A 27,981-nucleotide genomic window follows, 5' to 3' on the forward strand; every position below is an offset into this window, starting at 1 on the left:
ATTTTTCTCAGTTGATAGAAACCATTCTTACCTTCTGAGCAGTCTTCTCCGATGTATCCCTCATCACAGAGACATTGTCCATTCACACAGCGGCCCATGTCCTGGCAGTTGTTGAGGCAGCTCAGCTCTCCACAGTTGTCTCCCATGTATCGCTCCTCACACATGCACTTCCCATTAACACAGTGCCCCCTGTTGTTGCAGTTATCAGGGCAGGTGAGTTCAGAGCAGTCGACACCCGCATAGCCCTCCAGGCAGACACATTTGCCATCCACACAGTATCCCCTGTCCAGGCAGTCATTGGGACAGTGCTTCTCAGTGCAGTCTTCCCCTGTGAAGCCCTCGTCGCAGACGCACTGCCCGTCAACGCAGCGTCCGCGGTTCAGGCAGTTGTTGGGGCAGCTCAGCTCGCTGCAGTCCTCACCGGTGAAGCCAGCATAGCAGACACACCGGCCATCCACACAATCTCCACTGCCATAGCAGTCTGAGGGGCAGATCTTGATGCTGCAGTCCTCACCACCGAACCCTTCATCGCACACACACTGTCCGTTGACACAGCGGCCCCGGTTGAGGCAGTTGTTGGGGCAGGAGAGCTCAGAGCAGTCCTCTCCCTGGTAGCCTACATTGCAGACGCACTGCCCGTTGACACACTGTCCCCTGTTATGGCAGTTGTTGGGGCAAGCCAGCTGGCTACAATCCTCTCCTTGGTAGCCAGCATTGCAGATACACATGCCGTTGAAGCAGACACCTCTATCGTTGCAGTCACTGGGGCAGGTGAGCTTGGAGCAGTCCTCTCCAGTGTAGCCAGCGCTGCAGACACACTGGCCGTCCACACAGAAACCATTTCCCAGGCAGTCACTTGGGCAGGTTTTCTCCCCACAGTCCTCCCCGGTGAATCCTTCGTCGCAGTAGCAGGTTCCATTGACGCAGTGGCCGCGGTCGTAGCAGTCGTTGGGGCAGATGAGTTCGGAGCAGTCGTAGCCCGTCCAGGGCTCTTCACACACACACTCCCCGTCCACACACTTTCCACGGCTTAGGCAGTTGTTCAGGCAGTCTGTCTGAGAACAGTCCTCTCCAGTGTAACCCTTGGCACAGACACAGACCCCACCAATACATTGTCCGTTCCCACCACAGTCCACTTTGCAAACCTTGAGTGAACAGTCATTCCCGCCAAAGCCCTCAAAGCAGATGCACTTCCCATCGACACAGCGACCTTGGTCCTGGCAGTTGTTGGGGCAGGAGAGCTCAGAGCAGTCCTCTCCCTGGTAGCCTACATTGCAGACGCATTGTCTGTTGACACACTGTCCCCTGTTGTGGCAGTTGTTGGGACAAGCCAGCTGGCTACAATCCTCTCCTTGGTAGCCAGCATTACAGATACACATGCCGTTGAAGCAGACACCTCTATCGTTGCAGTCACTGGGGCAGGTGAGCTTGGAGCAGTCCTCTCCAGTGTAGCCAGCGCTGCAGACACACTGGCCGTCCACACAGAAACCATTTCCCAGGCAGTCACTTGGGCAGGTTTTCTCCCCACAGTCCTCCCCGGTGAATCCTTCGTCGCAGTAGCAGGTTCCATTGACGCAGCGGCCGCGGTCGTAGCAGTCGTTGGGGCAGATGAGTTCGGAGCAGTCATAGCCCGTCCAGGGCTCTTCACACACACACTCCCCGTCCACACACTTTCCATGGCTTAGGCAGTTGTTCAGGCAGTCTGTCTGAGAACAGTCCTCTCCAGTGTAACCCTTGGCACAGACACAGACCCCACCAATACATTGTCCGTTCCCACCGCAGTCCACTTTGCAAACCTTGAGTGAACAGTCGTCCCTGCCAAAGCCCTCAGAGCAGACGCACTTCCCATCTACGCAGCGACCTTGGTCCTGGCAGTTGTTGGGGCATTCAGACTCGGTGCAGTTGGGTCCCTTCCAGCCAGGCTCGCAAATGCAACCACAGGTGTCAGCACTGTAGTTGCCATGGCCATTGCAATAAGGCTTGGTCCCCACCTCACCTAAAAGAGCAGAGTTTTGAGATTATAACCCTCTGAATCATAATCCCTGTCTTCCTCCTTTTCACTAAGACATTTCATTTTAAAATATTGTAATCAAGACAGGACTGTAATCATAGTCAGGACACCCACTTATGTTCTGAATAACACCCTACAGTACTAATCCGTACAGAATATGTCTATGCCTCTATGTTCATTCCCTTTCCCTGTGGTGTAAAAGAGAAAGTACTGTTAAACCCAATCCCACATTCAATTCCATTGATGCTTCCTAGAGGTTGAGTAAAATAGATGTGCCTCTGAAGGAAGGCGAGGTGATGTGTAGAGAACGACAGATGACTCTAGTGACAAAAAATCCATTGTAGCATGGGATGTGCCATTCAAGACATTCACCATTTTGAAGTAGTCAACTGGGTGGGACTTCCTATGGGTTAAGGAAGGACCACATAATTCCATCCAGGTCATCAGGAGGGATCAGCCAATTAATTATACTTGTGAGCAAACATTCCATAACTGCAGGTAGCAGTAAATCAATAACACTCGCTTTATAACTGTTTAAACACACTCCAGGTGGCAGTACGCACCATTTCAGTTTGTTTACCAACTCATAGAAGTAGTAGAAGAAGAACATGTACTACTTCAAAATGGAGATGGCATCAATGGCACTGCCCTTGTGCCCACAGATGCCATAATGGGACAGATGCCATAATGGGACAGATTCCGTAGTTGTCCTTTGAGTCTTCTATCATTCTCTATAGCTGACATTCATACTAAGTATGCTATACTAGGAGAGGGGATGAATGAGCCAATCAGAAGCTGGGTGTGGTTAGGTTGACATGTATACAGTACCTGTGACTGGCTGAACGCTGCAGCAGCCAGCGTCTCCACTAGCGCATTGGTCTCTCAGCGTGGACACCTCTCCCTCCAGCATCTCCAATCTGCTCAGGAGGTCCTTCAGATCCGGGAGCCCATCAGTGCATGCACACTCCTGCTGAGGAATGTTAATGCGGTGAGTGAAAACTATCTGGTTCTGCCCATCCAGGGTATGTTCGGTGGTGCGGAGGCTTGAAGGCGGAGCTGCGTCCTGGGGCTCGAGGCTGGTGCTTCCTAGGGCATCCAGGTCCACTGAGCATAGTGAGCCGGAAGGGACGTTGATGTTGTAGACGTGGTTGAAGACCACTGGTTGCTCAGCGCTAGTCAGGGTCACATTGTTTCTGGTGGGGGTTGTCAAGGTCGCCCGTTTATCCCTAAGTAATTTTCTCACCAGCCCAGCTTGGCAGAGGTTGAGAAGGAGAGTCAGGAAGACACACCCTAAAATGCTTTTAGTTCCCATTTTTGCCTTTCTCAACTGGACTCCTCAGACAAAGCTTGGAAGTCTGGCCAAATCTGGATAAGTGTAGGGGCCCTGGAAGTTAAACAAAAAGACATTGAGTCAAAGACAGCCCCAGTAATGCACGTGGATAACTACAGTGGGGCAAAAAAGTATTTAGTCAGCCACCAATTGTGCATGTTCTCCCACTTAAAAAGATGAGAGAGGCCTGTAATTTTCATCATAGGTACACTTCAACTATGACAGACAAAATGAGGAAAAAAATATCCAGAAAATCACATTGTAGGATTTTTAATGAATTTATTTGCAAATTATGGTGGAAAATAAGTATTTGGTCAATAACAAAAGTTTATCTCAATACTTTGTTATATACCCTTTGTTGGCAATGACAGAGGTCAAATGTTTTCTGTAAGTCTTCACAAGGTTTTCACACACTGTTGCTGGTATTTTGGCCCATTCCTCCATGCAGATCTCCTCTAGAGCAGTGATGTTTTGGGGCTGTTGCTGGGCAACACGGACTTTCCGTGATTTTCTATGGAGTTGACATCTGGAGACTGGCTAGGCCACTCCAGGACCTTGAAATGCGTCTTACGAAGCCACTCCTTCATTGCCCGGGCGGTGTGTTTGGGATCATTGTCATGCTGAAAGACCCAGCCACATTAATAGTAAATAATGTATTGTGTCATTTTGGATTCACTTTAGTTGAAGAATAACAAATAATAGAATATGTTTCTAAACACTTCTGCATTCATGTGGATGTTACCGTGATTGTGAATAACCCTTAATGAATCATGAAGAATTCTGAGTGAGAAAGTTACAGACAAATATCATACCCCAAGACATGCTAACCTCTCACCATTACAATAACAGGGGAGGTTAACACATTTTTTGGGGGGGGGTATGATATTTGTGAGTCTATAACTTTCTCACTCGTCATTATTTGACATCAGACAAGACAGGACATAACTGACGTTTTTGTCTGACACGGCACTCAAAGATGCTCCCTGTGTTACTCCTGTTCCTCTGACACCAAGATAATTCTAGAGTGTCGATAACAGGTTTGGACTAAACATTTCCCTCCACACTGTACATTACATGTTGAAGCCTAACCAGCTGTTTCATGCATTAAATCGATAACTCATGAACAATGCATACCCACACACAACCCACACATAACTTGAGAGATGCATGTGTAACCGAATTTGCATTAATCATGCATTGGGAAGATAGCCAAAGACTGCCAGAAGTGGAGATCCTTTGTTGCTGGCCTATCCACCAGCTGCCGTGAAGGGTATGAGTGAATGAGTGGTGCATTGGGAGCTATAAGCAACAGTTTGTTACTTGTACACATATCCCATGTTAGGATTCAGCCAAAACTCAACATTTCCACTGGCCAATTCAGATCACTCTGATGACTTCATGCAAGAGCCCTGTAATTTGTGGGAGACTGATTGGAACACAACGTGGGAAAGAAGTCAGGGATGACTCTGAGTTTGGGGTTTCCAATGGTTTGATGGGTGGGTGTGAGAGGAGACACAAATGTAGCAAGACCCTGGTTGATCCATCGAATGTATGTGAAACCACAGATCCGGTAGGATTAATAATGCCCAGCCCTAACTCCTAATTCACAATAGACTGCAAATTCTGCAGGTGACATGGAGAGTTACACTCTCCCCCACTGATTTCCACTTTAACATAATAAACCGTACCCCGGCAACAACAGGTTAAGTTACAGCCCACATGCTTTCACAGCATTCCTGATCTAAGACAGGTTCATGTTTTATGTACTATAAAAAGCCCTCAGATGAAGCAGAAGAGGCCTGACTAATCAATCAATAGTATAGTGGCTATCAAATCCCTACAGGTTTGAAAAGAATTGAAGAGAAAACATCCATTGCAACTGCGTATCCCATCAGTGATACGTAGCACAGTAATCAAATGGCAAGGGAACGAAGGTTCACACAGAGTGGCCAACCAATGTAAGCTTACTATACACTCCCTCTTACAGCTCTTTTGAGAAAGACCATTCCAGAGCATCTCTTTTGAGAAAGACCATTCCAGAGCATCTCTTTTGAGAAAGACCATTCCAGAGCATCTCTTTTGAGAAAGACCATTCAAGAGCATCTCTTTTGAGAAAGACCATTACAGAGCATCTCTTTTGCTACTCTCTGGTTTCAGTGGAAATAAAGTTATAGCAGGCCCATGGTCCAGTCAGCAGTCCACGTGTAATGGCTATTCCATATCTCCTTTTCCATTCCTACCTTACCTGCATCTCCAGTTCTGTCATCTCACTGTCTTGCAATGTCATGAGCTACAGTGGCCATTTCTCCACACTCCAACTCATTGGAGGACTCATTGTATTTGGAGTCTGTGTTGGTCAGTTCCCAACTCCAACATGCAGTTTATCTATTATGGGCGTGTGATTACAACGACCCCTATTAATCCCTGGAGACAGGGATATTCTTTCATCTGAGACTCGTGATGAATAGCCTTGGTGGATGATGAGTGGCCCACATATATATAGTTTCCTAGTTTGTACGTCCTAAATACCCAGAAATCTCAGAGCTTAGCAACTGACAGCTGGAGTGTTACCTATCTTGGATGCTTTTCTAGAAAGGGTTAGGAGCCTGTGTTGGATGACCTCTTCCCTGGTGAGGGTGATAATGGTGGAAAGGGTAGTAATAATGAAATGGGGAAGTCCCCATTAGCTGCTTGCTTTCCATCAGGTACTCATTTACTCCCTGGGGCACATTTCTCTCCTTCTTTTCCTCCCTCGTTCATGAGGGATGACCTCAATTTTACCATCGTGCCGTCTGCAACTCCCAAAGGACTGGAGGATCCACAACATCTAACATCTCTCTTTCTCGCTCCCTCATCCTGTCCCTCCCATTGACGTCCTCAGTCTGCCTCCCCTTTGCTTTTGAAGCACAGGTATAAAATCCAGCTTGGGTTTCATTTTCTGTCTCACATCTGGTGGGAGGCTAGATAAAGGTGGGTCAGGGTTTGGGTCGTAAAGGGCTTGGGAGAAATAGGCTTGCAACCTGTTTCTGACGTTTCTCCAATAGACTTTACGGAGAAGAGTGAGTCAGCATGTCTCTAGTCATAGGATAAAAGAAGTAGTAGCTGGTTTTTAATCAACCAAAGATATATTTTCTATTTGGTTTCTGACAGCATGTCTCATCAAAATTAAACCATGGGTTTCATATTATAGGATTTGATTCATTAGTGGGGTTTCGGTGTGTTTGAGAGCAGCGGAGAGGTTTTCCCTGTCCTTGGTCCTAATCTCTTGGAGATTATGGGAGGATGTTCAAAGCAGTAAATATTCAAGGTATTTGTGTGTGTGTGTGTGTGTGTGTGTGTGTGTGTGTGTGTGTGTGTGTGTGTGTGTGTGTGTGTGTGTGTGAGTGTGAGTGTGAGTGTATGTCATGTGTGAGTGTATGTCGGTATGTGTGCGCATGTGTGTTTTGGGTTTGAAAGTGTTTGCAGATATAAAAATGTAATGGATTCCATTTCTACCTTCTAGGAAAGAATCTCAGTGGAAGGCTTGAAGTTAACTTCAAGAGTTGGTCAGAAATGTTACTGATATTCACAGCCACTAAAAACACCTTGAACAAACTATAATATAAGAGTTTTATCATTTGGACATGGGACACCGCGATAAAGGACACATCATTCAGTTCAGAATGGGGTTGATCAAGGACATCTCGTTTCACAATGGGACTTTGGGAGACATTTGTTGAGAAAAAAGAAAAGAGAAAAAAAATCTGTGTTTCTTTCAACTATATTCCAGAATTACTTTAGCTTTATGACTCTTCCCCCGTCCTGGCATGGTCAGGGAACTTTCCCACATGGAAAACGGGGACCAGGAATCTTGGCGCTAGATTCAGGACATCTGTTTTGTCTAGCCCAAGCCCAAGGCATTGATGGATGAGCCAAATGTCCAGACTGGGGCAGCCTTTAAGCGTAAGAGGAACTTTCTCTGCAGGTCCAGAGGGGGTATACTATGAATATAGCTAGATGGACACATGATTTTCTGAAATTAGCTAGCTTCAGTTAGCTTTACATTCCAGCTCAGGATACATCCATATTACCAAGGTGGATATATTGATTGTGCACCTGCCGCTTACTCAAGTCTGCTCGACCTAGGCTTACAACTGCACGTTCATTTTGCATGTGTCTAGTCGAATGCGGAACTCTTCGTTGAGACAAAGCTGAAACATAAATCGATGTGCGAATCAGTGATATGTTTTCAGTTGTGGCTGTAAGGGGGACCGCCCTAGCAGTGGATTGGTCTGTGAAGAGGCAATAATGCAGAGCTGATTTTCTTGTCCAGAGTGAGGCTGGAGATAATAGCTGGTGACTACAATATATATATATATAAAAAAGACAAACAGCGTGATGAACATAAGGACAAACTTAATCAACTAGAACAATCAAAAGAAACACCAGGCTTCGGTATTCCCTTTTAAACCGGCAACATACAAACCTTATCTCTATCTCCCAAAAATTGGGAAAGCAATGTTTAAATAGTCTACCCATCATGCCTCTGACCAATGAGAAGAATACATAACACAATGATCAATTAACATTGAAAGGGAATAATTACAATACACACATGTTCAGGTCATAAACATACAGTTGAAGTCAGAAGTTTACATACACTTAGGTCACGAGTCATGAAAACTCGTTTTACAACCACTCCACAAATCTCTTGTTAACAAACTATAGTTTTGTGAAGTCGGTTAAGACATCTACTTTGTGCATGACACAAGTACTTTTTCCAACAATTGTTTACAGACAGATTATTTAACTTCTAATTCACTATATCACAATTCCAGTGGGTCAGAAGTTTACATACTCTAAGTTAACTGTGCCTTTAAACAGCTTGGAAAATTCCAGAAAATTATGTCATGGCTTTAGAAGCTTCTTATAGGCTAATTGACATCATTTGATTCAATTGGAGGTGTACCTGTGGATGTATTTCAAGGCCTACCTTCAAACTCGGTGACTCTTTGCTTGACATCATGGGAAAATAAAAAGAAATCAGCCAAGATTTCAGAAAAAAAAAATGAAAGTCTGGTTCATCCTTGGGAGCAATTTCCAAATGCCTGAAGGTACCACGTTCATCTGTACAAACAATAGTACGCAAGTATAAACACCATGGGACGACACAGCCGTCATAACGCTCAGGAAGAGATGAATGTACTTTGGTGTGAAAAGTACAAATCAATCCCAGAACATCAGCAAAGGACCGACATAACCTGAAAGGCCGCTCAGAAAGGAAGAAGCCACTGCTCCAAAACCACCATAAAAAGCCAAGATTACGATTTGCAACTGCACATGGGGACAAAGATCATACTTTTTGGAGAAATGTCCTCTGGTCTGATGAAACAAAAATATAACTTTTGAAGGAAAAAGGGGGGGCTTGTAAGCCGAACAACACCATCCCAACCATGAAGCACAGGGGTGGCAGCATCATGTTGTGGGGGTACTTTGCTGCAGGAGGGACTGGTGCACTTCACAAAATAGATGGCATCATGAGGGAGGAAAATTATGTGGATGTATTGAAGCAACATCTCAAGACATCAGTCAGACAGTTAAAGCTTGGTCGCAAATGGGTCTTCCAAATGGACAATGACCAAAATTGTGGACAATGACCAAAATACTTCCAAAATTGTGGCAAAATGGCTTAAAGACAACAAAGTAAAGGTATTGGAGTGGCCATCACAAAGCCCTGACCTCAATCCTATAGAAAATGTATTTGCAGAACTGAAAAAGCGTGTGCGAGCAAGGAGGCCTACAAACCTGACTCAGTTACACCAGCTCTGTCAGGAGGAATGGGCCAGAATTCACCCAACGTATTGAGTGTATGTAAACGTCTGACCCATGTGATGAAGGAAATAAAAGCTGAAATAAAGCATTCTCTCTACTATTATTCTGACATTTCACATTCTTAAAATAAAGTGGTCATCCTAACTGGCATTTTTACTAGGATTAAATGTCAGGAATTGTGAAAAACTGAGTTTAAATGTGTATGGCTATGGTGTCTTCAACTCTACATATTACCATCCACTTCAATAACGGTGCTCACATGTTTTAAGAATAAATAGAACATGGGATAAACACACACTGAATGTACAAAACATTAGGAACACCTGCTCTTTCCATGACATAGACTGACCAGGTGAATCCAGGTGAAAGCTATGATCCCTTATTGATGTTACCTGTTAAATCCACTTCAATCAGTGTAGATGAAGGGGAGGAGGCAGGCTAAAGAAGGATTTTAAAGCCTTGAGACAATTGAGGCATGGATTGTGTATGTGTACCATTCAAAGGGTCAATAGACAAGACAAAAGATGAAAGTGCTTTTGAACGGAGTATGGTAGTAGGTGTCAGGCGCGGTGTATGGTAGTAGGTGTCAGGCGCGGTGTATGGTAGTAGGTGTCAGGCGCGGTGTATGGTAGTAGGTGTCAGGCGCACCGATTTGAGTGTGTCAAGAACTGCAACACATCTGGGTTTTTCTCCCTCAACAGTTTCCTGTGTGTATTAAGATAAGGTCCACCACCCAAAGGCCATCCAGCCAACTTGAGACAACTGAGGGAAGCATGGTACTTTTGACACCTTGAAGAGTCCATGCCTCCACAAATTGAGTCTGTTCTGAGGGCAAAAGGTGGTGCAACTCAATATTAGGAAGGTGTTCCTAATTTTTTGTACAGTATGTATGTACTTTACAATCAAAAAACTATGCTCTCAAACGCACCCACTGTTTAACTATCTAACATCCGACCAGGGAGCAAGACAGACCCCTCTTTAATTATGGAGGATAAACAAGGAAAACATTTGCATTTCTTTAGATTTGCCTTCACATTTTTTTTCTATTCTTTTTTTCATTTTTTCTCTTACATTTTTTTTAATATGTTATAATTGTTTTGTAATTATTTAATTGAATATCCAAAACATACAATATACTTGCAGTGAAGCCGCTCCACAACTACACCACACCAGTCATCCAACAGACTCCCATTCAGAGCGACACACAGAAGCATCCAGGGTCAATGGCCTGCTCAAGGGCACGTTGACAGATCTCCCATCAGGCCAAAAAAAACGGGGACCCGAACCCTCCAATATCCCCCCACAGTTCCCCAATAGCTGTCCCTCAACCATCCGAGACCTCTCCCACAGCCCTCCGAAGAAAAAATGATTTAAAAAATCTATTTATTTCCATTCCCCAGCCCCAAGAACCCCCCAATGCACCAACAACCAAGAAAATGAAAAGAGAAAAAAGGAAAAGACAAAAAGAAACAGCAAACAACAAAGCAAAAAACAAACAAACAAAGGACATCAAGGACAACTAAAACTATTACGGACTACAAAGGGAAACCCAGCCGCGAGCTACCCAGCGTTGCGAGCTCACCAGACGAACTAAATGCCTTTTATGCTTGCTGCGAGGCAAGCAACACTGAAGCAGGCATGAGAGCAACTGCTGTTCCGGATGACTGTGACTAAAATCATAACAGCAACTGTATATGTTTGAGTGCATGTCTGGCACTATTACATGTGTGTGAGTCCGTGTTTGTGTGTATTTGAATGAGTGTGTGTGTATATGCATGTGTACCAACACCTGCATGGCATCAGCCTCAGGCAAACTGGCATTAGCTGTAAAAACACTGCCCCTCAGTGTCATTCAAACTTTATTATGTTTTATTTTTACTTTATTTTTAACTTTATTTTACCTCAGTCACAGGCTTCATCATTAAGTACATTGACGATGACTTCGTCACAGTGACCGTACATACATATCTCAACCGGAAGCCATGAATTACAGGCAACATTCGCACCAAGCGAAAGGCTAAAGCTGCCGCTTTCAAGGAGCGGGACACTAATGCGGATGCTTATAAGAAATCCCGTTATGACCTCAGACGAACCATCAAATAGGCAAAGCGTCGATACAGGATTAAGATTGAATCATACTACACTGGCTCCGACGCTCGTCGGATGTGGCAGGGCTTGCAGAATACAACTATTACGGACTACAAAGGGAAACCCAGCCGCGAGCTACCCAGCGATTCGAGCTCACCAGACGAACTAAATGCCTTTTATGCTTGCTGCGAGGCAAGCAACACTGAAGCAGGCATGAGAGCAACTGCTGTTCCGGATGACTCCATGCATTTCCTTAGAACGTTATTTATTATGTGTGTGTGTGTAAGAATATTTCACATAATATTATTGTGTGTGTGTCATTCTGGTTGTTGGAGCTGCTGTTTCTGTTCTATGGTGAACTTGGGTTTCATCAAGGTTTATTTGTGTGTAAATCTGACTTTGCAATTCAGCCACCAACATCACCGCACCTCACTGGTGAATCAAAGGTTTTGGTTTCGTTCTCTGGTAAATCTAAGGCAGATAAACAGTAGAGAAGGATCAGATGAATTCAAAATACCGATTTTCACCTGAATTGTGTTCGCCTGAAACTACATGTTGAACAATAGTTTGAAAGAGAGCATACAGCAGGATTGCATATGTACAAAAATCTAAAGCACCGCTCACCAAAAATGTTTAGCTCATGTAACAGATTTACACTGCTAGCTGATCAGTAATGGTGACCAGAGACAGAAACTGCATATTTGAGGTGTCAAGTTATACTGTACCTATTCTCTCTTCTGTACTGAGTGGAGTTCAAACTGAGAGGGTAATATCTTCTCCAAAGGCAGGACGGACCCTGAGGCAAGGGGCCGGTCACTAAACCAGCTGTCTCCCTTGCAGAGGTCTGTCCATCCCCATCACCCATCTCGCCCAACAGAGGAATTTCCCCATTCTCTCTGTTATAGGTTGACAGCAAGGATTTTGAAATGTACTAAACAGCTATGCTATTTGACTACTGTAAAACTTAAATTAAACACGTAAATTAAACGCAGTCTGTCCCCTTTAATAGACCAGGGGATGGCACACATTTAAGCAAATAAATGCCTATTTCAAATAAATGTCTAAATGTCTAAAGGAATTGTTTATGAGATTACCATTAATTACCATGCATTGTTTACAAGAGTTAATGTTTGATTTATTACATTAAATAATTCAGTATTGACAAAAAAAAGATGGCAATCATCTGTTTTTATCAAGAAACTGCTAGCTATTGGCTGCTAACAGAGGAGAACTGCTAGCTAACTGTCAAGCACATAAACAATCAACTTCAGAAGTACAGACCCCCAGAAAAAGTATGCTTTCTCTAATGGCTAAAGTAAGAACTGCCAAAAATGCACAGTCAAAAATAATAATAATTCTGTCAAGGATTCTTCTTCTTTTTAAATGGAAGCATACTAAGACAAAATAAATGTGACAAAGTGTGTAAACGATGACAAATTAGTGCAGGAAATGAAGAAATTGATTAAAATGCTGGAAGTGAATGCTGGAATTAGACAATTAACTATGCAAATGAGCAAAAGCTGTGTGCATTAAGCCAAGAAAATAGACGCCTACCTCAAATAGAAGCCTGTCTCTAATAAGCGCCTGTTGTGTTCAGTGATTTAGTAAATAAACACCTGGGCTATTATTTAAAGTTTCATGTTAATAACTAGTGGAGTGATTACTAGATTATTTAGAACCCTGCTGAGAACAGTTATTATGTACACACAGCCTTAATGTGTCCATCAGGACCACAGAGTGTAAACCTGAGAGGAGCTGTAGTTCATGAAAATCAACCACTCACACAGCATGGAGGGATTTCAATTAAGCGGAGCAAATGGATTTGGAAATAAATGGACAAGCGGTGTGCCTGTTTCTATCTCACAACTCACATTGGAAAAGAGAGCATCAAAGGCTGCTGCTCATGCTGTGTAATCTCCTTACAGGAAAACTAATATAAAATTAGGCCATCATTGCGTCGCCCACGGATGGACAATTATTCACAAGACAGCAAAGATTGTATTCAATTGTATTGTTATTTTGGGGAAATTTATGGTTTTTGATGCATGGGAATTATAATAATGGTAGGCTAAGAAAAACATTAAAACATAGGCCTAATGATAAAACCGATGCATTTGCCGTTGGTAAGGAGTTCCCATAGCAGCATGTAGCCTAATATGTTTCTTCTACTTGTATTAGGCCTTTAGCAGGATATGTCTCTCCTTTTCTGACATTACTGGTTTATTCGCGCTACTCAACAACTATTAGGCTACCATTTATCCATCGCTCATTCAATAGACAAGCATGCTCGAAAGTAAACAGACTGGTAGCCTATTTAAAACATGTGACAAGCATGCTCGAAAGTAAACAGACTGGTAGCCTATTTAAAACATGTGACAAGCATGCTCGAAAGTAAGACTGGTAGCCTATTTAAAACATGTGACAAGCATGCTCGAAAGTAAGACTGGTAGCCTATTTAAAACATGTGACAAGCATGCTCGAAAGTAAGACTGGTAGCCTATTTAAAACATGTGACAAGCATGCTCGAAAGTAAGACTGGTAGCCTATTTAAAACATGTGACAAGCATGCTCGAAAGTAAGACTGGTAGCCTATTTAAAACATGTGACAAGCATGCTCGAAAGTAAGACTGGTAGCCTATTTAAAACATGTGACAAGCATGCTCGAAAGTAAGACTGGTAGCCTATTTAAAACATGTGACAAGCATGCTCGAAAGTAAACAGACTGGTAGCCTATTTAAAACATGTGACAAGCATGCTCAAAAGTAAACAGACTGGTAGCCTATTTAAAACATGTGACAGTATGGGTAGGCTACAGAATTGCTGTGTGATAGGAGCGTGACATCATACCATATTTATTCTCAGATCTTATTTTTTATATTTTTTATTTCCCCTTTATTTAACCAGGTAGGCTAGTTGAGAACACCTTTATTTAACCAGGTAGGCCAGTTAAGAACACCTTTATTTAACCAGGTAGGCTAGTTGAGAACACCTTTATTTAACCAGGTAGGCCAGTTGAGAACACCTTTATTTAACCAGGTAGGCTAGTTGAGAACACCTTTATTTAACCAGGTAGGCCAGTTGAGAACACCTTTATTTAACCAGGTAGGCCAGTTGAGAACAAGTTCTCATTTACAACTGCGACCTGGCCAAGATAAAGCAAAGCAGTGCGACAAAAACAACAACACAGAGTTACACATGGGACAAACAAGCGTACAGTCAATAACATAATAGAACATCTGTATACAGTGTGTGCAAATTAAGTAAGGAGGTAAGGCAATAAATAGGCCATAGTGGCGAAGTAATTACAATTTAGCAATTAACACTGGAGTGATGGATGTGCAGATGAGGATGTGCAAGTAGAAATACTGGTGTGCAAAAGAGCAGAAAAAGCAAAAAAACAAATATGGGGATGAGGCAGATAGTTGGTTGGATGGGCTATTTACAGATGGGCTGTGTACAGCTGCAGCGATCGGTAAGATGCTCTGACAGCCGATGCTTGAAGTTAGTGATGGAGATAAATATCCAGATTCAGTGATTTTTGCAATTTGTTCCAGTCATTGGCAGCAGGGAACTGGAAGGAAAGGCGGCCAAAGAAGGTGATGGCTTTGGGGATGACCAGTGAAATATGCCTGCTGGAGTGCGTGCTACGGGTGGGTGTTGCTATAGTGACCAGTGAGCTGAGATAAGGCGGAGCTTTACCTAGCAAAGACTTATAGATGACCTGGAGTCAGTGGGTTTGGCGACGAATATGTAGCGAGGACCAGCCAACGAGAGCATACAGGTCGCAATGGTGGGTAGTATATAGGGCTTTGGTGACAAAACGGAATGCACTGTGATAGAGTGCGCCCAATTTGCTGAGTAGAGTGTTGGAGGCTATTTAATAAATGACTTCGCCAAAGTCGAGGATCAGCAGGATAATCAGTTTTACAAGGGTATGTTTGACAGCATGAGTGAAGGAGGCTTTGTTGTGAAATAGGAAGCCGATTCTAGATTTAATTTTGGATTGGAGATGCTTAATATGAGTCTGGAAGTAGAGTTTACAGTCTTGCCAGACACCTAGGTATTTATAGTTAACACAGTGTCCAAAGAAGGGCCAGATGTATACAGAATGGTGTCGTCTGTGTAGAGGTGGATCAAAGAATCACCCGCAGCAAGAGCGACATCATTGATATATACAGAGAAAAGAATTGAACCCTGTGGCACCCCCATAGAGACTGCCAGAGGTCCGGACAACAGGCCCTCCGATTTGACACACTGAACTCTATCTGAGGAGTAGTTGGTGAACCAGGCGAGGCAGTCATTTGAGAAACCAAGGCTGTTGAGTCTGCCGATAAGAATGCGGTGATTGACAGAGTCGAAAGCCTTGGCCAGGTCGACGGCTGCACAATATTGTTTTTTGTTGATGGTGGTTATGATATCGTTTAGGACCTTGAGCGTGGCTGAGGTGCACCTGTGACCAGCTCGGAAACCTGATTGCATAGAAGGTATGTTGGGATTTGAGATGGTCGGTGATCTGTTTGTTGACTTGACTTTCGAAGACTTTAGAAAGGCAGGGCAGGATGGATGTAGGTCTGTAACAGTTTGGGTCTAGAGTGTCTCCCCCTTTGAAGTCGGGGATGACCGCGCCGCTTTCCAATCTTTGGGAATCTCAGACGATACAAAAGAGAGGTTGAACAGACTATTAATAGGGGTTGCGACAATGGCGGCGGATAATTTTAGGAAGAGATGGTCCAGATTGTCTAGCTCAGCTGATTTGGAGGGATCCAGATTCTGCAGCTCTTTCAGGACATCAGCTTTTTGGATTTGGGTGAAGGAGAAGTGGGGGGCATTGAGGTGTGGACTGCTGTAGCCTTTCATCTACTTTTAAATAGTTCAAGGAGACAATCAATCTTGCAGAGTGAGTGGCCAGTGTTTGGGACTCTCTACTGGCGGGTTCATGCATTTCCTGTTTGAAAAAGTCACTTCAAAAGATGAAAACATTCTGCCCACACCTCTAAAATGGTGATAAAAACTGTCACGGCCCTGTTCCAACATCTCCAAATCATACAGCAAATGAGGACGTTTTTGTTACCACAAAAGGTGAATGGAGGGCGCTTTCCAGGCGGGGTTGTAAATGCCTGTTCACGAGCGCACAAATATAGTAGGGCTTTGATTTATCAATTAAAACATGTGTATACTAAATGTTGTGTGCAACTGTTTGATCATTCCCATTAATATGTTGTACACTCAAATCTTAGAATCTCCACTTACGCCAGAATTTAGTGAGAAATGTTGCACGGTTGCTAAATGAATCCCCAGGTGATCAAAGGTGTGCATGTTCTATCACTCATCAGTCAGTCAACGCAGCTAATGCTCTCCTCATTCTGTCTGTCTTCCAATCCTCCATCTCTATCACACAGACCCAGCCTTGGTTAAAACTGGTAAACCCAGAAGTTGCAGCATGCATAAAGAATGTTAATATCATTCCCTATAAACCATAATCGGTGCCCTTTAGCGAGCAATGAGAGCCGTCTTCCGCTAAATAAAGAACAGAGCCCGGCAGAAGGAAAACAATGAAGCTGCAGTATTTGGATAAATATTATCACAGGACTGAGTTCATTCTGCTTCTTGCCCATTTATTGCCAAAGTACATTGGCTTCATAGAATGAATTAGTAAATGTTGTATGATAAACTCATTATTCCACATCTGTTTATTCATATTTCATACACAACGTGCAGGTAGCCTATCAATTGGAGCATTGGACCAGTGGCCTAAAGGTTGGTAGTTTGAATCCCAGAAGGAACTAAGTGAAAAATCTGTCGATCTGTCCTTGAGCAAGGCAGATCGACAATAAGTACCCAACTGTCATACTTGAGAAAAGTAAAATTACCTTAATAGAAAATGACTCAAGTAAAAGTAAAAGTCACACAGTAAAATCCTACTTGAGTAAAAGTCAAAAGTATTTGGTTTTAAATATAGTTAAGTACCAAATGTAAATGTAATTGATGCAATATACTTAAGTATCAACATATAAATCATTTCAAATTCCTTATATTAATAAATCAATTAGGCACATTTGGGCAGTCTTGACACAACAATTTGAACAGATATGCAGTGGTTCATTGGATCAGTCTAAAACGTTGCAAGTACACTGCTGCCATCTAGTGGCCAAAATCAAAATTACGCCTGGGCTGGAATAATACATTATGGCCTTTCTCTTCCATTTCAAAGATGATGGTCAAAAAAACATGTTTTTTTCTTTGTATTATCTTTTACCAGATCTAATGTGTTATATTCTCCTACATTCATTTCACATTTCCACAAACTTCAAAGTATTTCTTTTAAATGGTATCAAGAATATGCATATCCTTGCTTCAGGTCCTGAGCTACAGGCAGTTAGATTTGGGTATGTTATTTTAGGCAAAAATTGAAAAAAAAACGGTCAGATTCTTAAGAGCAAACCAGACGGCACCATTTTCTTGTTTTTTAAATTTACGGATAGCCAGGGGCATGTTCCAACACTCAGAGATCGTTTACAAACAAAGCATGTGTCCGACAGATTTTTTTATTTATATATATATTTAGAGGCAGATCAGAGGCAGTGGCGATGACCAGGGATGTTATCTTAATAAGCTTGTGAATTAGACCATTTTCCTGTCCTGCTACGCATTTAAAATGTAACGAGTACTTTTGGGTACCATGGAAAATTTATGGAGTAAAAAGTACATTAATTTCTTTAGGAATGTTGTGAAGTAAAAGTAAAACTAGTCAAAAATATAAATAGTAAACTTAAGTAGTACTTTCAAGTATTTTTACTTAGGTACTTTACACCACTGCTAATCCCTGGCCATGACCCCCCTCTCTGAAAGTGTCTCGGGGGGATATGCAAAAAAAATCTACATTTCCATTTCACACCACACACTTGTACTTTTTGACGTTATTCAATTACCTTTAAAGACGTCAAAATGAATTAGACTATTTAATTGAGTATGATATGAAGGGTTTGACCTTAATAACCCCCCCAAAAATCAACAAATAATGTAATCTAATCTCCAGGAACAATTAAACACATTACATTTAAGTCTCACATGGTTTGAGCATGTCATCAATAACCACAACTGTCAAGAAGATAGAAAAGATCTCATTTGCAATTTCAAAATAAGGACACAGTAATCATTAGTCACAAACTATCCAAATAATAGCAGCAACTCATTCAAAGATCCAAGATCAGTTTCATGCAGATAAATCAATCAATCTCTCATTCTTACCTTTAGCAGACCAGACAGTTCAGAGCTACTACACCACAGCCTTTGGCAGCTCACACGAATTGCCTCATTGGAACCCAACACTTTCAAGCAAAGGGGGATGAAAGGATGTCCACCTTGAAGGCAGTTCCGCCACCTCTCTCCTTGTTTTCTAACCAGATGACACTTCTACTCCAAAAAAAATCAATTTTCTCACTGTTTCTTCTGCCCTGACAGCTCAGCCTACTGCTCTTGTCACCGAGTCTGAGCACCGAGTCAGAGCTAAAGAGAGAGAGAGAGTGGGAAAGAAAGAGAGAGGAGGAGAAAATGCCTTTTAAACTGAGAGAGGAGCCTTCTGTTCAAACCCCCATTCCTCAACTACAGCCCTTAAATAGCAGACACTTCCTCCCTCCCTCCCTCCCTCCCTCCCTCCCTCCCTCCCTCCCTCCCTCCCTCCCTCCCTCCCTCCCTCCCTCCCTCCCTCCCTCCCTCCCTCCCTCCCTCCCTCCCTCCCTCCCTCCCTCCCTCCCTCCCTCCCTCCCTCCCTCCCTCCCTCCCTCCCTCCCTCCCTCCCGCCCGCCCTCCCTCCCTCCCTCCCTCCCTCTTTCTTACTGTTGGATGTAGCTGGACTGCTGCCTTGAAGTGGGATGCCGTTGTTCCTACTGGCAACGCCATACAAAGAGTGAAAAAGAGGGAGAGAGTGACTGTGTGGAAGAGAAAATTAGACGGAGCAAGACAGGGGAATGAGGGAAGGAGGGAGGAAGTCATTATTTTGAGGGGTCACAGTAAAGACGTAGAGCAGTACCACTGTATAGGCAAAGTTAGTCAAAATTCAATCTGGTAACAAACACAAAGGGGTTATTAAAAGAATCAGCTCTCACTTACGTGTCTGATTAATATCTAAGACACAAAGCAACACATCTATGAATGCATGATTGTCCTCCATTCATTATGTTGAAAATCCTACCCATGACACACCAACTGCCTCTTGACCTGTGACAAAGCAGGGCTTTCAATGGCGCCGTGGCAACTAGTGTCCATTCCCACTGACCACAGGTCGCCAGGCAATTCCTCAAACACAAAAACAGACAGACAGACAAACCGACCGACCGACAGACACACCAGGCGGCAGCCAAGGTTGGTTCTCCCTCTGATTCGCCCACTGCTCATCTTCTCCCTCCTTGGTGTGTAGCTGCCCCTTATAAAACAACCAAAATCTATCAGGACAAAATCAGGATAAAATTATAGGTGATTTTCTTCCCTCGTCATCTCTGGTGTTCACTGAGGTGTTTTCTGTCTGGCAGAGTTAGACTTTCATTAATTTAACAGATGCTGTGTGACTGAAGAAGGCAGGAAACAGACACATTTCTAGCTGTTGTGTCGAAGCATCGGGGAATTGGGTAAAAGCCGAGTTTATGGGAATATGACTGGTGTTTGGTGTCGGTGATTTGGGCTGTAAAATGCAACCCAGCCAACCCCCATATACTGTATAAGTCCACATCCGATGGATGTGTAAATGCTGGATAGGTCACATGCCATTAGGACAGTATATAGTATTGTAACTGTAGGCTAAGTCTTAGGGGGGTCACTGTAGTTCATTTATACTGTAGTTTATTTATTTATACAGTATATTTAGGAGGGAGGCATTAGGCAAAAGGAGAATGAAATGTGATAACTTTTACTTGCGTATTGGTTGGACACATCTCATCATAATCCACTGCTATAGGTATATACGGTATAATAATTATTATGGCAGTATGCTGCTCTTGTACAGTAAAGCTTCACTTTTTTGATATGGTAAAAAAAAAGCTGTCTCAAATTGACATTGCTTGTTGACAGATGACTTCTGCGTGTAAGCCAAGCTAAGGGAAACAGCGAATGTAGACATTGCTTGTTGACAGAGGACTTCTGCGTGTAAGCCAAGCTAAGGGAAACAGCGAATGTAGACATTGCTTGTTGACAGAGGACTTCTGCGTGTAAGCCAAGCTAAGGGAAACAGCGAATGTAGACATTACTTGTTGACAGAGGACTTCTGCGTGTAAGCCAAGCTAAGGGAAACAGCGAATGTAGACATTACTTGTTGACAGAGGACTTCTGCGTGTAAGCCAAGCTAAGGGAAACAGCGAATGCCCCAATGATGATCTCCAAAAGGGAGCCAAACACTTCGCATTATAGTGTACATTTATTCTCCGTAATTAACATAACAAAGTCGGTAGCAGAACACATCCCTGAGGATGTATTTTTCCCTGATAATCGTATTATCCAAAAGCATTGTGATGGTTATCTAATCAATGGCACCTTTTTGAACGTAAACACTGTAGCAATTGATTGTGACATATCGTCAACCTGCTAATGATAACTGACTGACTGTCATAGGTCTCAAATAGCCATTGTCATAAACTTGACATCTTTATTTGGATGAGATGTTCATATATGAAGACAGGTTGACATTGTTTCCATAGACTCAGACAGACATTTCCATCCACTCTAGATACAAACCTCTGTCCGGTTCCTCATCAAATAAAACCGAGTCATTCACAGCTGGGTGCCCATGGCATTAACCCATTTTCCACAACCATGTCTGGTTGAGAGGTATGGACAGAGATATCTATATAGTCATCGAAATTATGCCACATGCAGTCCTCCATTCAAAGCACAAGGTCTCAGTGAACTTGTATATAGAGTTTCATTTCAACATGAAGCATTGCAAAGAAAACCTGGTCAACTTGACATGAATTGACGGCTTGTGATTTAAGTACCACTTAAAAGATCCCAAATGCACCACTATGGCTGCATTTACATGGGCAGCCTAATTCAGATATTATTTTCACTAATGATTGTTTTAACTCATCAGAAAAGCTCGAAAAATATCTGGGCCCGTATCCACAAAGCATCTCAGAGTAGGAGTGCTGATCTAGAATAAGTTTAGCCTTTTTGATCATAATTAATAAGATTATATAGAAAATTCCTAGACTACACTCCTACTTTGAGACTCTTTGTGGATACGGGCCCTGATGTGAAAAGATCTGATGTGAAAAGATCTGATGTGAAAAGATCTGATGTGAAAAGATCTGATTGGTAAAAAAGAAAATCAAAATTGGGCGGACGGTGTAAACGCAGCCTATTTATTTGCACAATTAGCTGCTGTCGCTCCTCACAGGGTTTAAACCTATCCAACTCCTACCATCTCCTACCTGGGTGTTATGTTGTAGCATTTAGCTGCTGTCGCTCCTCACAGGGTTTAAACCTATCCAACTCCTACCATCTCCTACCTGGGTGTTATGTTGTAGCATTTAGCTGCTGTCGCTCCTCACAGGGTTTAAACCTATCCAACTCCTACCATCTCCTACCTGGGTGTCATGTTGTAGCATTTAGCTGCTGTCGCTCCTCACAGGGTTTAAACCTATCCAACTCCTACCATCTCCTACCTGGGTGTCATGTTGTAGCATTTAGCTGCTGTCGCTCCTCACAGGGTTTAAACCTATCCAACTCCTACCATCTCCTACCTGGGTGTCATGTTGTAGCATTTAGCTGCTGTCGCTCCTCACAGGGTTTAAACCTATCCAACTCCTACCATCTCCTACCTGGGTGTCATGTTGTAGCATTTAGCTGCTGTCGCTCCTCACAGGGTTTAAACCTATCCAACTCCTACCATCTCCTACCTGGGTGTCATGTTGTAGCATTTAGCTGCTGTCGCTCCTCACAGGGTTTAAACCTATCCAACTCCTACCATCTCCTACCTGGGTGTTATGTTGTAGCATTTAGCTGCTGTCGCTCCTCTCAGGGTTCAGTAAGTCGCCCTATTGCCCTTCACACTGTAGGGGGCAACACATAGAGAGGTGTCATCAATCATCTTTTAAACCTATCCAACTCCTACCATCTCCTACCTGGGTGTCATGTTGTAGCATTTGAGACTTCCAACATGTCACGTCCTGCTAATCACAAACAGTTAGCCCAATTAGTTCTGTATGTTGACAAATTTATAACACACACACACTTTTTTTTTTACAGTATCTTCTCACAAATGATATAAAGAAGCCATTCATTTAAACATATACTGTAGAGTATAACCTTTTTTAAGTGCTACAATTAACGAGAACACATTACTTTCATTGCCAAAATGGACCTCCTAGTGGCTATCAAGTGGAGATCTGTCACTGCATTTTACTCAACCTTCTCCCTCATAGATACAAGACTCTCAACTCTTTGGGGACGGCCTTTTCCTCTGTATTTAATGGAGCTTCTATTAATGCACTGTCACTACGTAAACTCAAACAAACTTCAATTAGACGCATTACTTGTCTCTGCACCCAACTACCCTCTTTTCTGCAAGTGGAAGCATTGGATGCACAAACGCAAACACAACGCAAACACAACGCAAACACAACGCAAACACAACATTGGAAACAGAAGCTTTAACCGAAGACCGCAGAGGACGCTGACACATGTAATCTTATAGTAGTTTTGCTTGATTCCAACTAAAGAAAAACAAGTGGACATTGGGCTCTGGATGTGCTTTTATTTTGTGTATGTTCAGGAATTGTCTGGAATTACTGTAAACTACAGTATAGTATTGCAAAATAGTTTGACATTGGGCCATAATAAATATTTACATGTAATAAACAAACAGTGTCACATAAATTATGTCCCCCTTGGCTGCCTCAGCACAATGGGGATACAGTCTGTTGGAGAGACCTCGAGAGGGGGACGGTCCCTGTGGACATGGGAAGTTTATTTGGTGATGAGGTTAGGGGGTTACGCCGTGGCCTCTTTTACTGAACAGAGGTGAAGGCTCCATTGACATCACAACAGTCAAGACCCTTGTTGTATGTATTTTCAAGGTGACCATGAAACAAACCCTCATACCAATACAATAACTGATGTCATTGAATGTTGGTTGCTATCCAAGGTTTGGGATTCATTGGGGACCCCCACGGTGTGCACACTTTTGTTCCCACACATTTTTGTTTTAGCCCAGCACTAACTGACTTGATTAAGCTCATCACCGCTTGATTAATTGAATCAGATGTGTGAGTGCTGGGTTAAAACAAAAATGTGTGGCGTTTTTTTCCCCTAATTCCATTGAGGCATGATAGAGAACTACTAACACTCAGTTTGATTGTTTCAAAAGAGATTGCCACTCTATTTATTATTTTTAAAACATCAACTGCTGGTGTTGTTTGCATTAAACAATCATTACTAAAACAAATTATTATACTGTACAATTATATATACAGTACCTTTCAAAAGTTTGGACACAACTACTCATTCCAGGGTTTTTCTTTATTTTTACTATTTTCTTCATTGTGAAATAACACATATGGAATTATATAGTAACCCAAAAAGTTTTAAACAAATCAAAATAGATTTGAGATTTGAGATTCTTCAAAATAGCCACCCTTTGCCTTGATGACAGCTTTGTACATTATTAGCATTCTCTCAACCAGCTTCATGAGGTAGTCACCTGGAATACATTTCAATTAACAGGTGTGTCTTGTTAAAAGTTTGTGGACTTTCTTTCGTTCTTAATGTGTTAAAGCCATCAGTTGTGTTGTGACAAGGTATGGGGGTGATATACAGAAGATAGCCCTATTTGGTAAAATACCACATTAAAAAAGTCCACATTATGGCAAGAACTGCTCAAATAAGCAAAGAGAAATGACAGCCCTACATTACTTTGTCATAAAGGTCAGCCAATCCAGAACATTTCAAGAACTTTGAAAGTGCAGTCACAAAAACCATCAAGCGTTATGATGAAACTGGCTCTCATGAGGACCACCACAGGAAAGGAAGACCTAGAGTTAACTCTGCTGCAGAGAGTAAGTTCATTAGAGCTACCAGCCTCAGAAATTCAAGTAACAGACACATCAACTGTTCAGAGGAGACAGCGTGAATCAGGCCTTCATGGTCAAATTTCTGCAAAGAAACCACTTCTAAAGTATACAAATAATAAGAAGAGACTTGCTTGGGCCAAGAAACACGAGCAATGGACATTGGACAGGTGGAAATCTGTCCTTTGGTCTGATGAGTCCAAATTGGAGATTTTTGGTTCCAGCCGTGTCTTTGTGAGACGCATAGTAATGTAGGTGTACGGAGGATCTCCGCATGTGTGGTTCCCATGTTGGAGCATGGAAGAGGAGGTGTGATGGTGTGGGGGTGCTTTACTGGTGACACTGTCTGTGATTTATTTTAGAATTCAAGGCACACTTAATCAGCATGGCTACCACAGCATTCTGCAGTGATATGCCATCCTGTCTGGTTTGCACTTAGTGGGACTATTATTTGTTTTTTTCAATTCTTTTGTGTAATTTGCAAATCTGCGTATAGTTAATGATATCACCTATGATATTTCAGAAATTGTAATACAAAAGTGTTTGATATTTGTGTCAATGTTCAACTGGTAAAAGGTCATTATGATATGATTAAGGGGGGATACCCTGTTAGGGTGTGGTGTCTGGCCTTAATTTTTAAAGTATCCAAAATAAAAAAAATAAAAAATAAGATTTTCATTGCATTTTGGCTTTTTCTCAACAATGAATCAGCTCGACATCTGTAGGTGTCTCTCTGGAAATCCTGCAACCTTACATTTAACTAGTCCAACGCTATAACCACCTGCCTCTCGTTGCACTCCACAAGGAGGCTGTCTGTTACGTGAATGCAGTAGAATCCAAGGTAAGTTGCTAGCTAGCATTAAACTTTTCTTATAAAAAACAATCAATCAATCATAATCACTAGTTATCTACACATGGTTGATGATATTACTTGTTTATCTAGTGTGTCCTGCATTGCATATAATCGATGCAACGCTGGGGGATGATTTAACAAAAGCGAAAAAGTCGTTGGACAACTGTACCTAACCATAAACACCAATGCCTTTCTTAAAATCAATACACAGAAGTATATATTTTTAAACCTGCATATTTAGCTAAAATAAATCCAGGTTAGCAGGCAATATTAACCAGGTGAAATTGTGTCACTTCTCTTGCGTTCATTGCATGCCGTTAGATAAAATACCAAACGGTTCCGTATTTCACTGAAATAATAAACGTTTTGTTTTTGAAATGATAGTTTCCGGATTCAACCATAGTAATGACCCAAGGCTCGTATTTCTGTGTGTTATGTTATAATTAAGTCTATAATTTAACAGAGCAGTCTGACTGAGCGATGGTAGACAGCAGCAGGCTCGTAAGCATTCATTCAAACAGCACTTTCGTGCGTTTTGCAAGCAGCTCTTCGCAAGCACAGCGCTGTTTATGACTTCAAGCCTATCAGCCTAATGGCTGGTGTAACCGGTGTGAAATCGCTAGCTAGTTAGTGGGGTGCGCGCTAATAGCGTTTCAAACGTCACTTGCTCTGAGACTTGGAGTAGTTATTCCCCTTGCTCTGCTTGCTCCGCGGCTTATTGTGGAGCGATGGGTAACGCTGCTTCGAGTGTGGCTGTTGTCAATGTGTTCCTGGTTCGAGCCCAGGTAGGGGCGAGGAGAGGGACGGAAGCTATACTGTTACACTGGCAATACTAAAGTGCCTATAAGAACATCCAATAGTCAAAGGTATATGAAATACAAATGGTATAGAGAGAAATAGTCCTATAAATACTATATTAACTACAACCTAAAACCTTGGAATATTGAAGTCTCGTGTTAAAAGGAACCACCAACTTTCATATGTTTTCATGTTCTGAGCAAGAAACTCAAACGTTAGCTTTTGTACATGGCACATATTGCACTTTTACTTCTCCAGCACTTTGTTTTTGCACTATTTAAACCAAATTGAACATGTTTCATTATTTATTTGAGGCTAAATGGATTTTTATTGATGTATTATATTAAGTTAAAATAAATGTTCATTCAGTATTGTTGTAATAGTCATTATTACAAATAAATCAATACAAATCGTACGATTAATCAGTATCAGCTTTTTTTGGTCCTCCAATAATCGGTATCGGTATCGGCGATGAAAAATCATAATCGGTCGACCTCCATATTACAGACTCGGTCAGGGAGTGGTTGAAAATGTCAGTGAAGACACTTGACAGAGCATGCTTTGAGTTCACGTCCTGGTAATCCGTCTGACCCAGCGGCTTTGTGAATGTTGACCTGTTTAAATGTTTTGTTCACATCAGCTACCGAGAGCGTTATCACACAGTCATCCAGAACAGCTGGTGCTCTCATGAATGCCTCAGTGTTGCTTTCCTTGAAGCGAGCCTTGAAGGCATTTAGCTTGTCTGGTAGGCTCACGTCACTGGGCAGCTCGTGTCTGGGTTTCCCTTTGTAATCCGTAATAGTTTTCAAGCCCTGCCACATCCAATGAGCGTCACAGCCGGTGTAGTAGGATTCAATCTTAGTCCTGTATTGATGCTAAGCGTCCGGATTAGTCTCCTGCTCCTTGAAAGCGGCACTCTACCCTTTAGCCCGATGCGGATGTTTCCTGTAATCCATGGCTTCTGGTTGGGATATGTACGTACTGTCACTGTGAGGACGACGTCGTCGGTGCACTTATTGATGAAGCCGATGACTGAGGTGGTGTACTCCTCAATGCCATTGGATGAATTCTGGAACATATTCCAGTCTGTGCTAGCATAAAAGGCCTGTAGTGTACCATCTGCGTTATCTGACCACTTCCTTATTGAGCGAGTCACTGGTATTTCCCGCTTTAATTTTTGCTTGTAAGCAGGAATCAGGAGGATATAATTATGGTCAGATTTGCCAAATGGAGGGCGGGGGAGAGTTTTTGTATTTTCATCTCTGTGTGTGGTCTAGGATTTTTTCTCTGGTTGCACATGTGACGTGCTGGTAAAAATGTGGTAAAATGGATTTAAGTCTGCCTGCATTAATGTCCCCGGCCACGAGGAGCACCACTTCTGGGTTAGCATTCTCTTCTTTGCTTATTGCCTTATATAGTTAGTTGAGAGCGGTCTTAGTGCCAGCTTCATTCTGGGTTGATAAATAGACGGCAACGAATAATATAGATGAGAACTCTCTAGATAGATAGGTCTACAGCTTATCATAAGGTACTCTACCTCAGGCGAGCAATACCTCGAGACTTCTTTATATTAGACATTCCACACCAGCTGTTATTGACACCCCTCGTCTTACCAGAGGTAGCATCTCTGTTCTGCCGGTGCATGGAAAATCCCGCTAGCTCTATATTGTCTGTATCATCGTTCGTCTCGTGAAACATAAGATGTTACAATTGTTGATGTCCCGTTGGTAGGATAATCTTAATCGTAGGTCATCCATTTTTTCCCCCAATGATTGCACGTTAGCAAGAAGAACACATGGAAGTGGGAGTTTACTCGCTCGCCTATGGATTCTCAGAAGGCTGCCCATCAGTGTCCCCTTTTCCTGCGTCTTTTCTTCACGAAGAAGGCGTGGCTCTGGGCCTGTTCCAGTGAAAGCAGGATATCCTTCTCATCGGACTCATTAAAGGAAAAAGATGATTTCAGTCCACGGTGAGTAATCGCTGTTCTCATGTTCAGAAGATATTTTCTGTCATAAGAGACGGTAGTAGCAGCATT

General features: G+C 42.6%; 1 protein-coding gene across 2 annotated transcripts in view; it reads right to left on the reverse strand.

Moving 5' to 3' along the window:
- Nucleotides 1-18,826, reverse strand: part of LOC109873552 (tenascin-like) — a 51,225-nt gene extending 32,399 nt beyond the window's left edge. The window contains exons 1-3 of one of the 2 annotated variants that reach the window (XM_031809428.1): nucleotides 18,489-18,826; nucleotides 2,840-3,395; nucleotides 32-1,996 (exon numbers count right to left, since the gene is read on the reverse strand). In XM_031809428.1, the coding sequence (XP_031665288.1) occupies nucleotides 32-1,996; nucleotides 2,840-3,323 (2,449 nt within the window). In that variant the 5' untranslated portion in view covers nucleotides 3,324-3,395; nucleotides 18,489-18,826. The remainder of the gene's footprint in view (nucleotides 1-31; nucleotides 1,997-2,839; nucleotides 3,396-18,488) is intronic. The other variant, XM_031809427.1, reaches the window with a different exon arrangement.
- Nucleotides 18,827-27,981: the final 9,155 nt, after the last annotated feature.

This window comes from Oncorhynchus kisutch, linkage group LG29 (genome assembly GCF_002021735.2).
Source record: "Oncorhynchus kisutch isolate 150728-3 linkage group LG29, Okis_V2, whole genome shotgun sequence".
NCBI classification, from domain to species: Eukaryota; Metazoa; Chordata; class Actinopteri; order Salmoniformes; family Salmonidae; genus Oncorhynchus; species Oncorhynchus kisutch.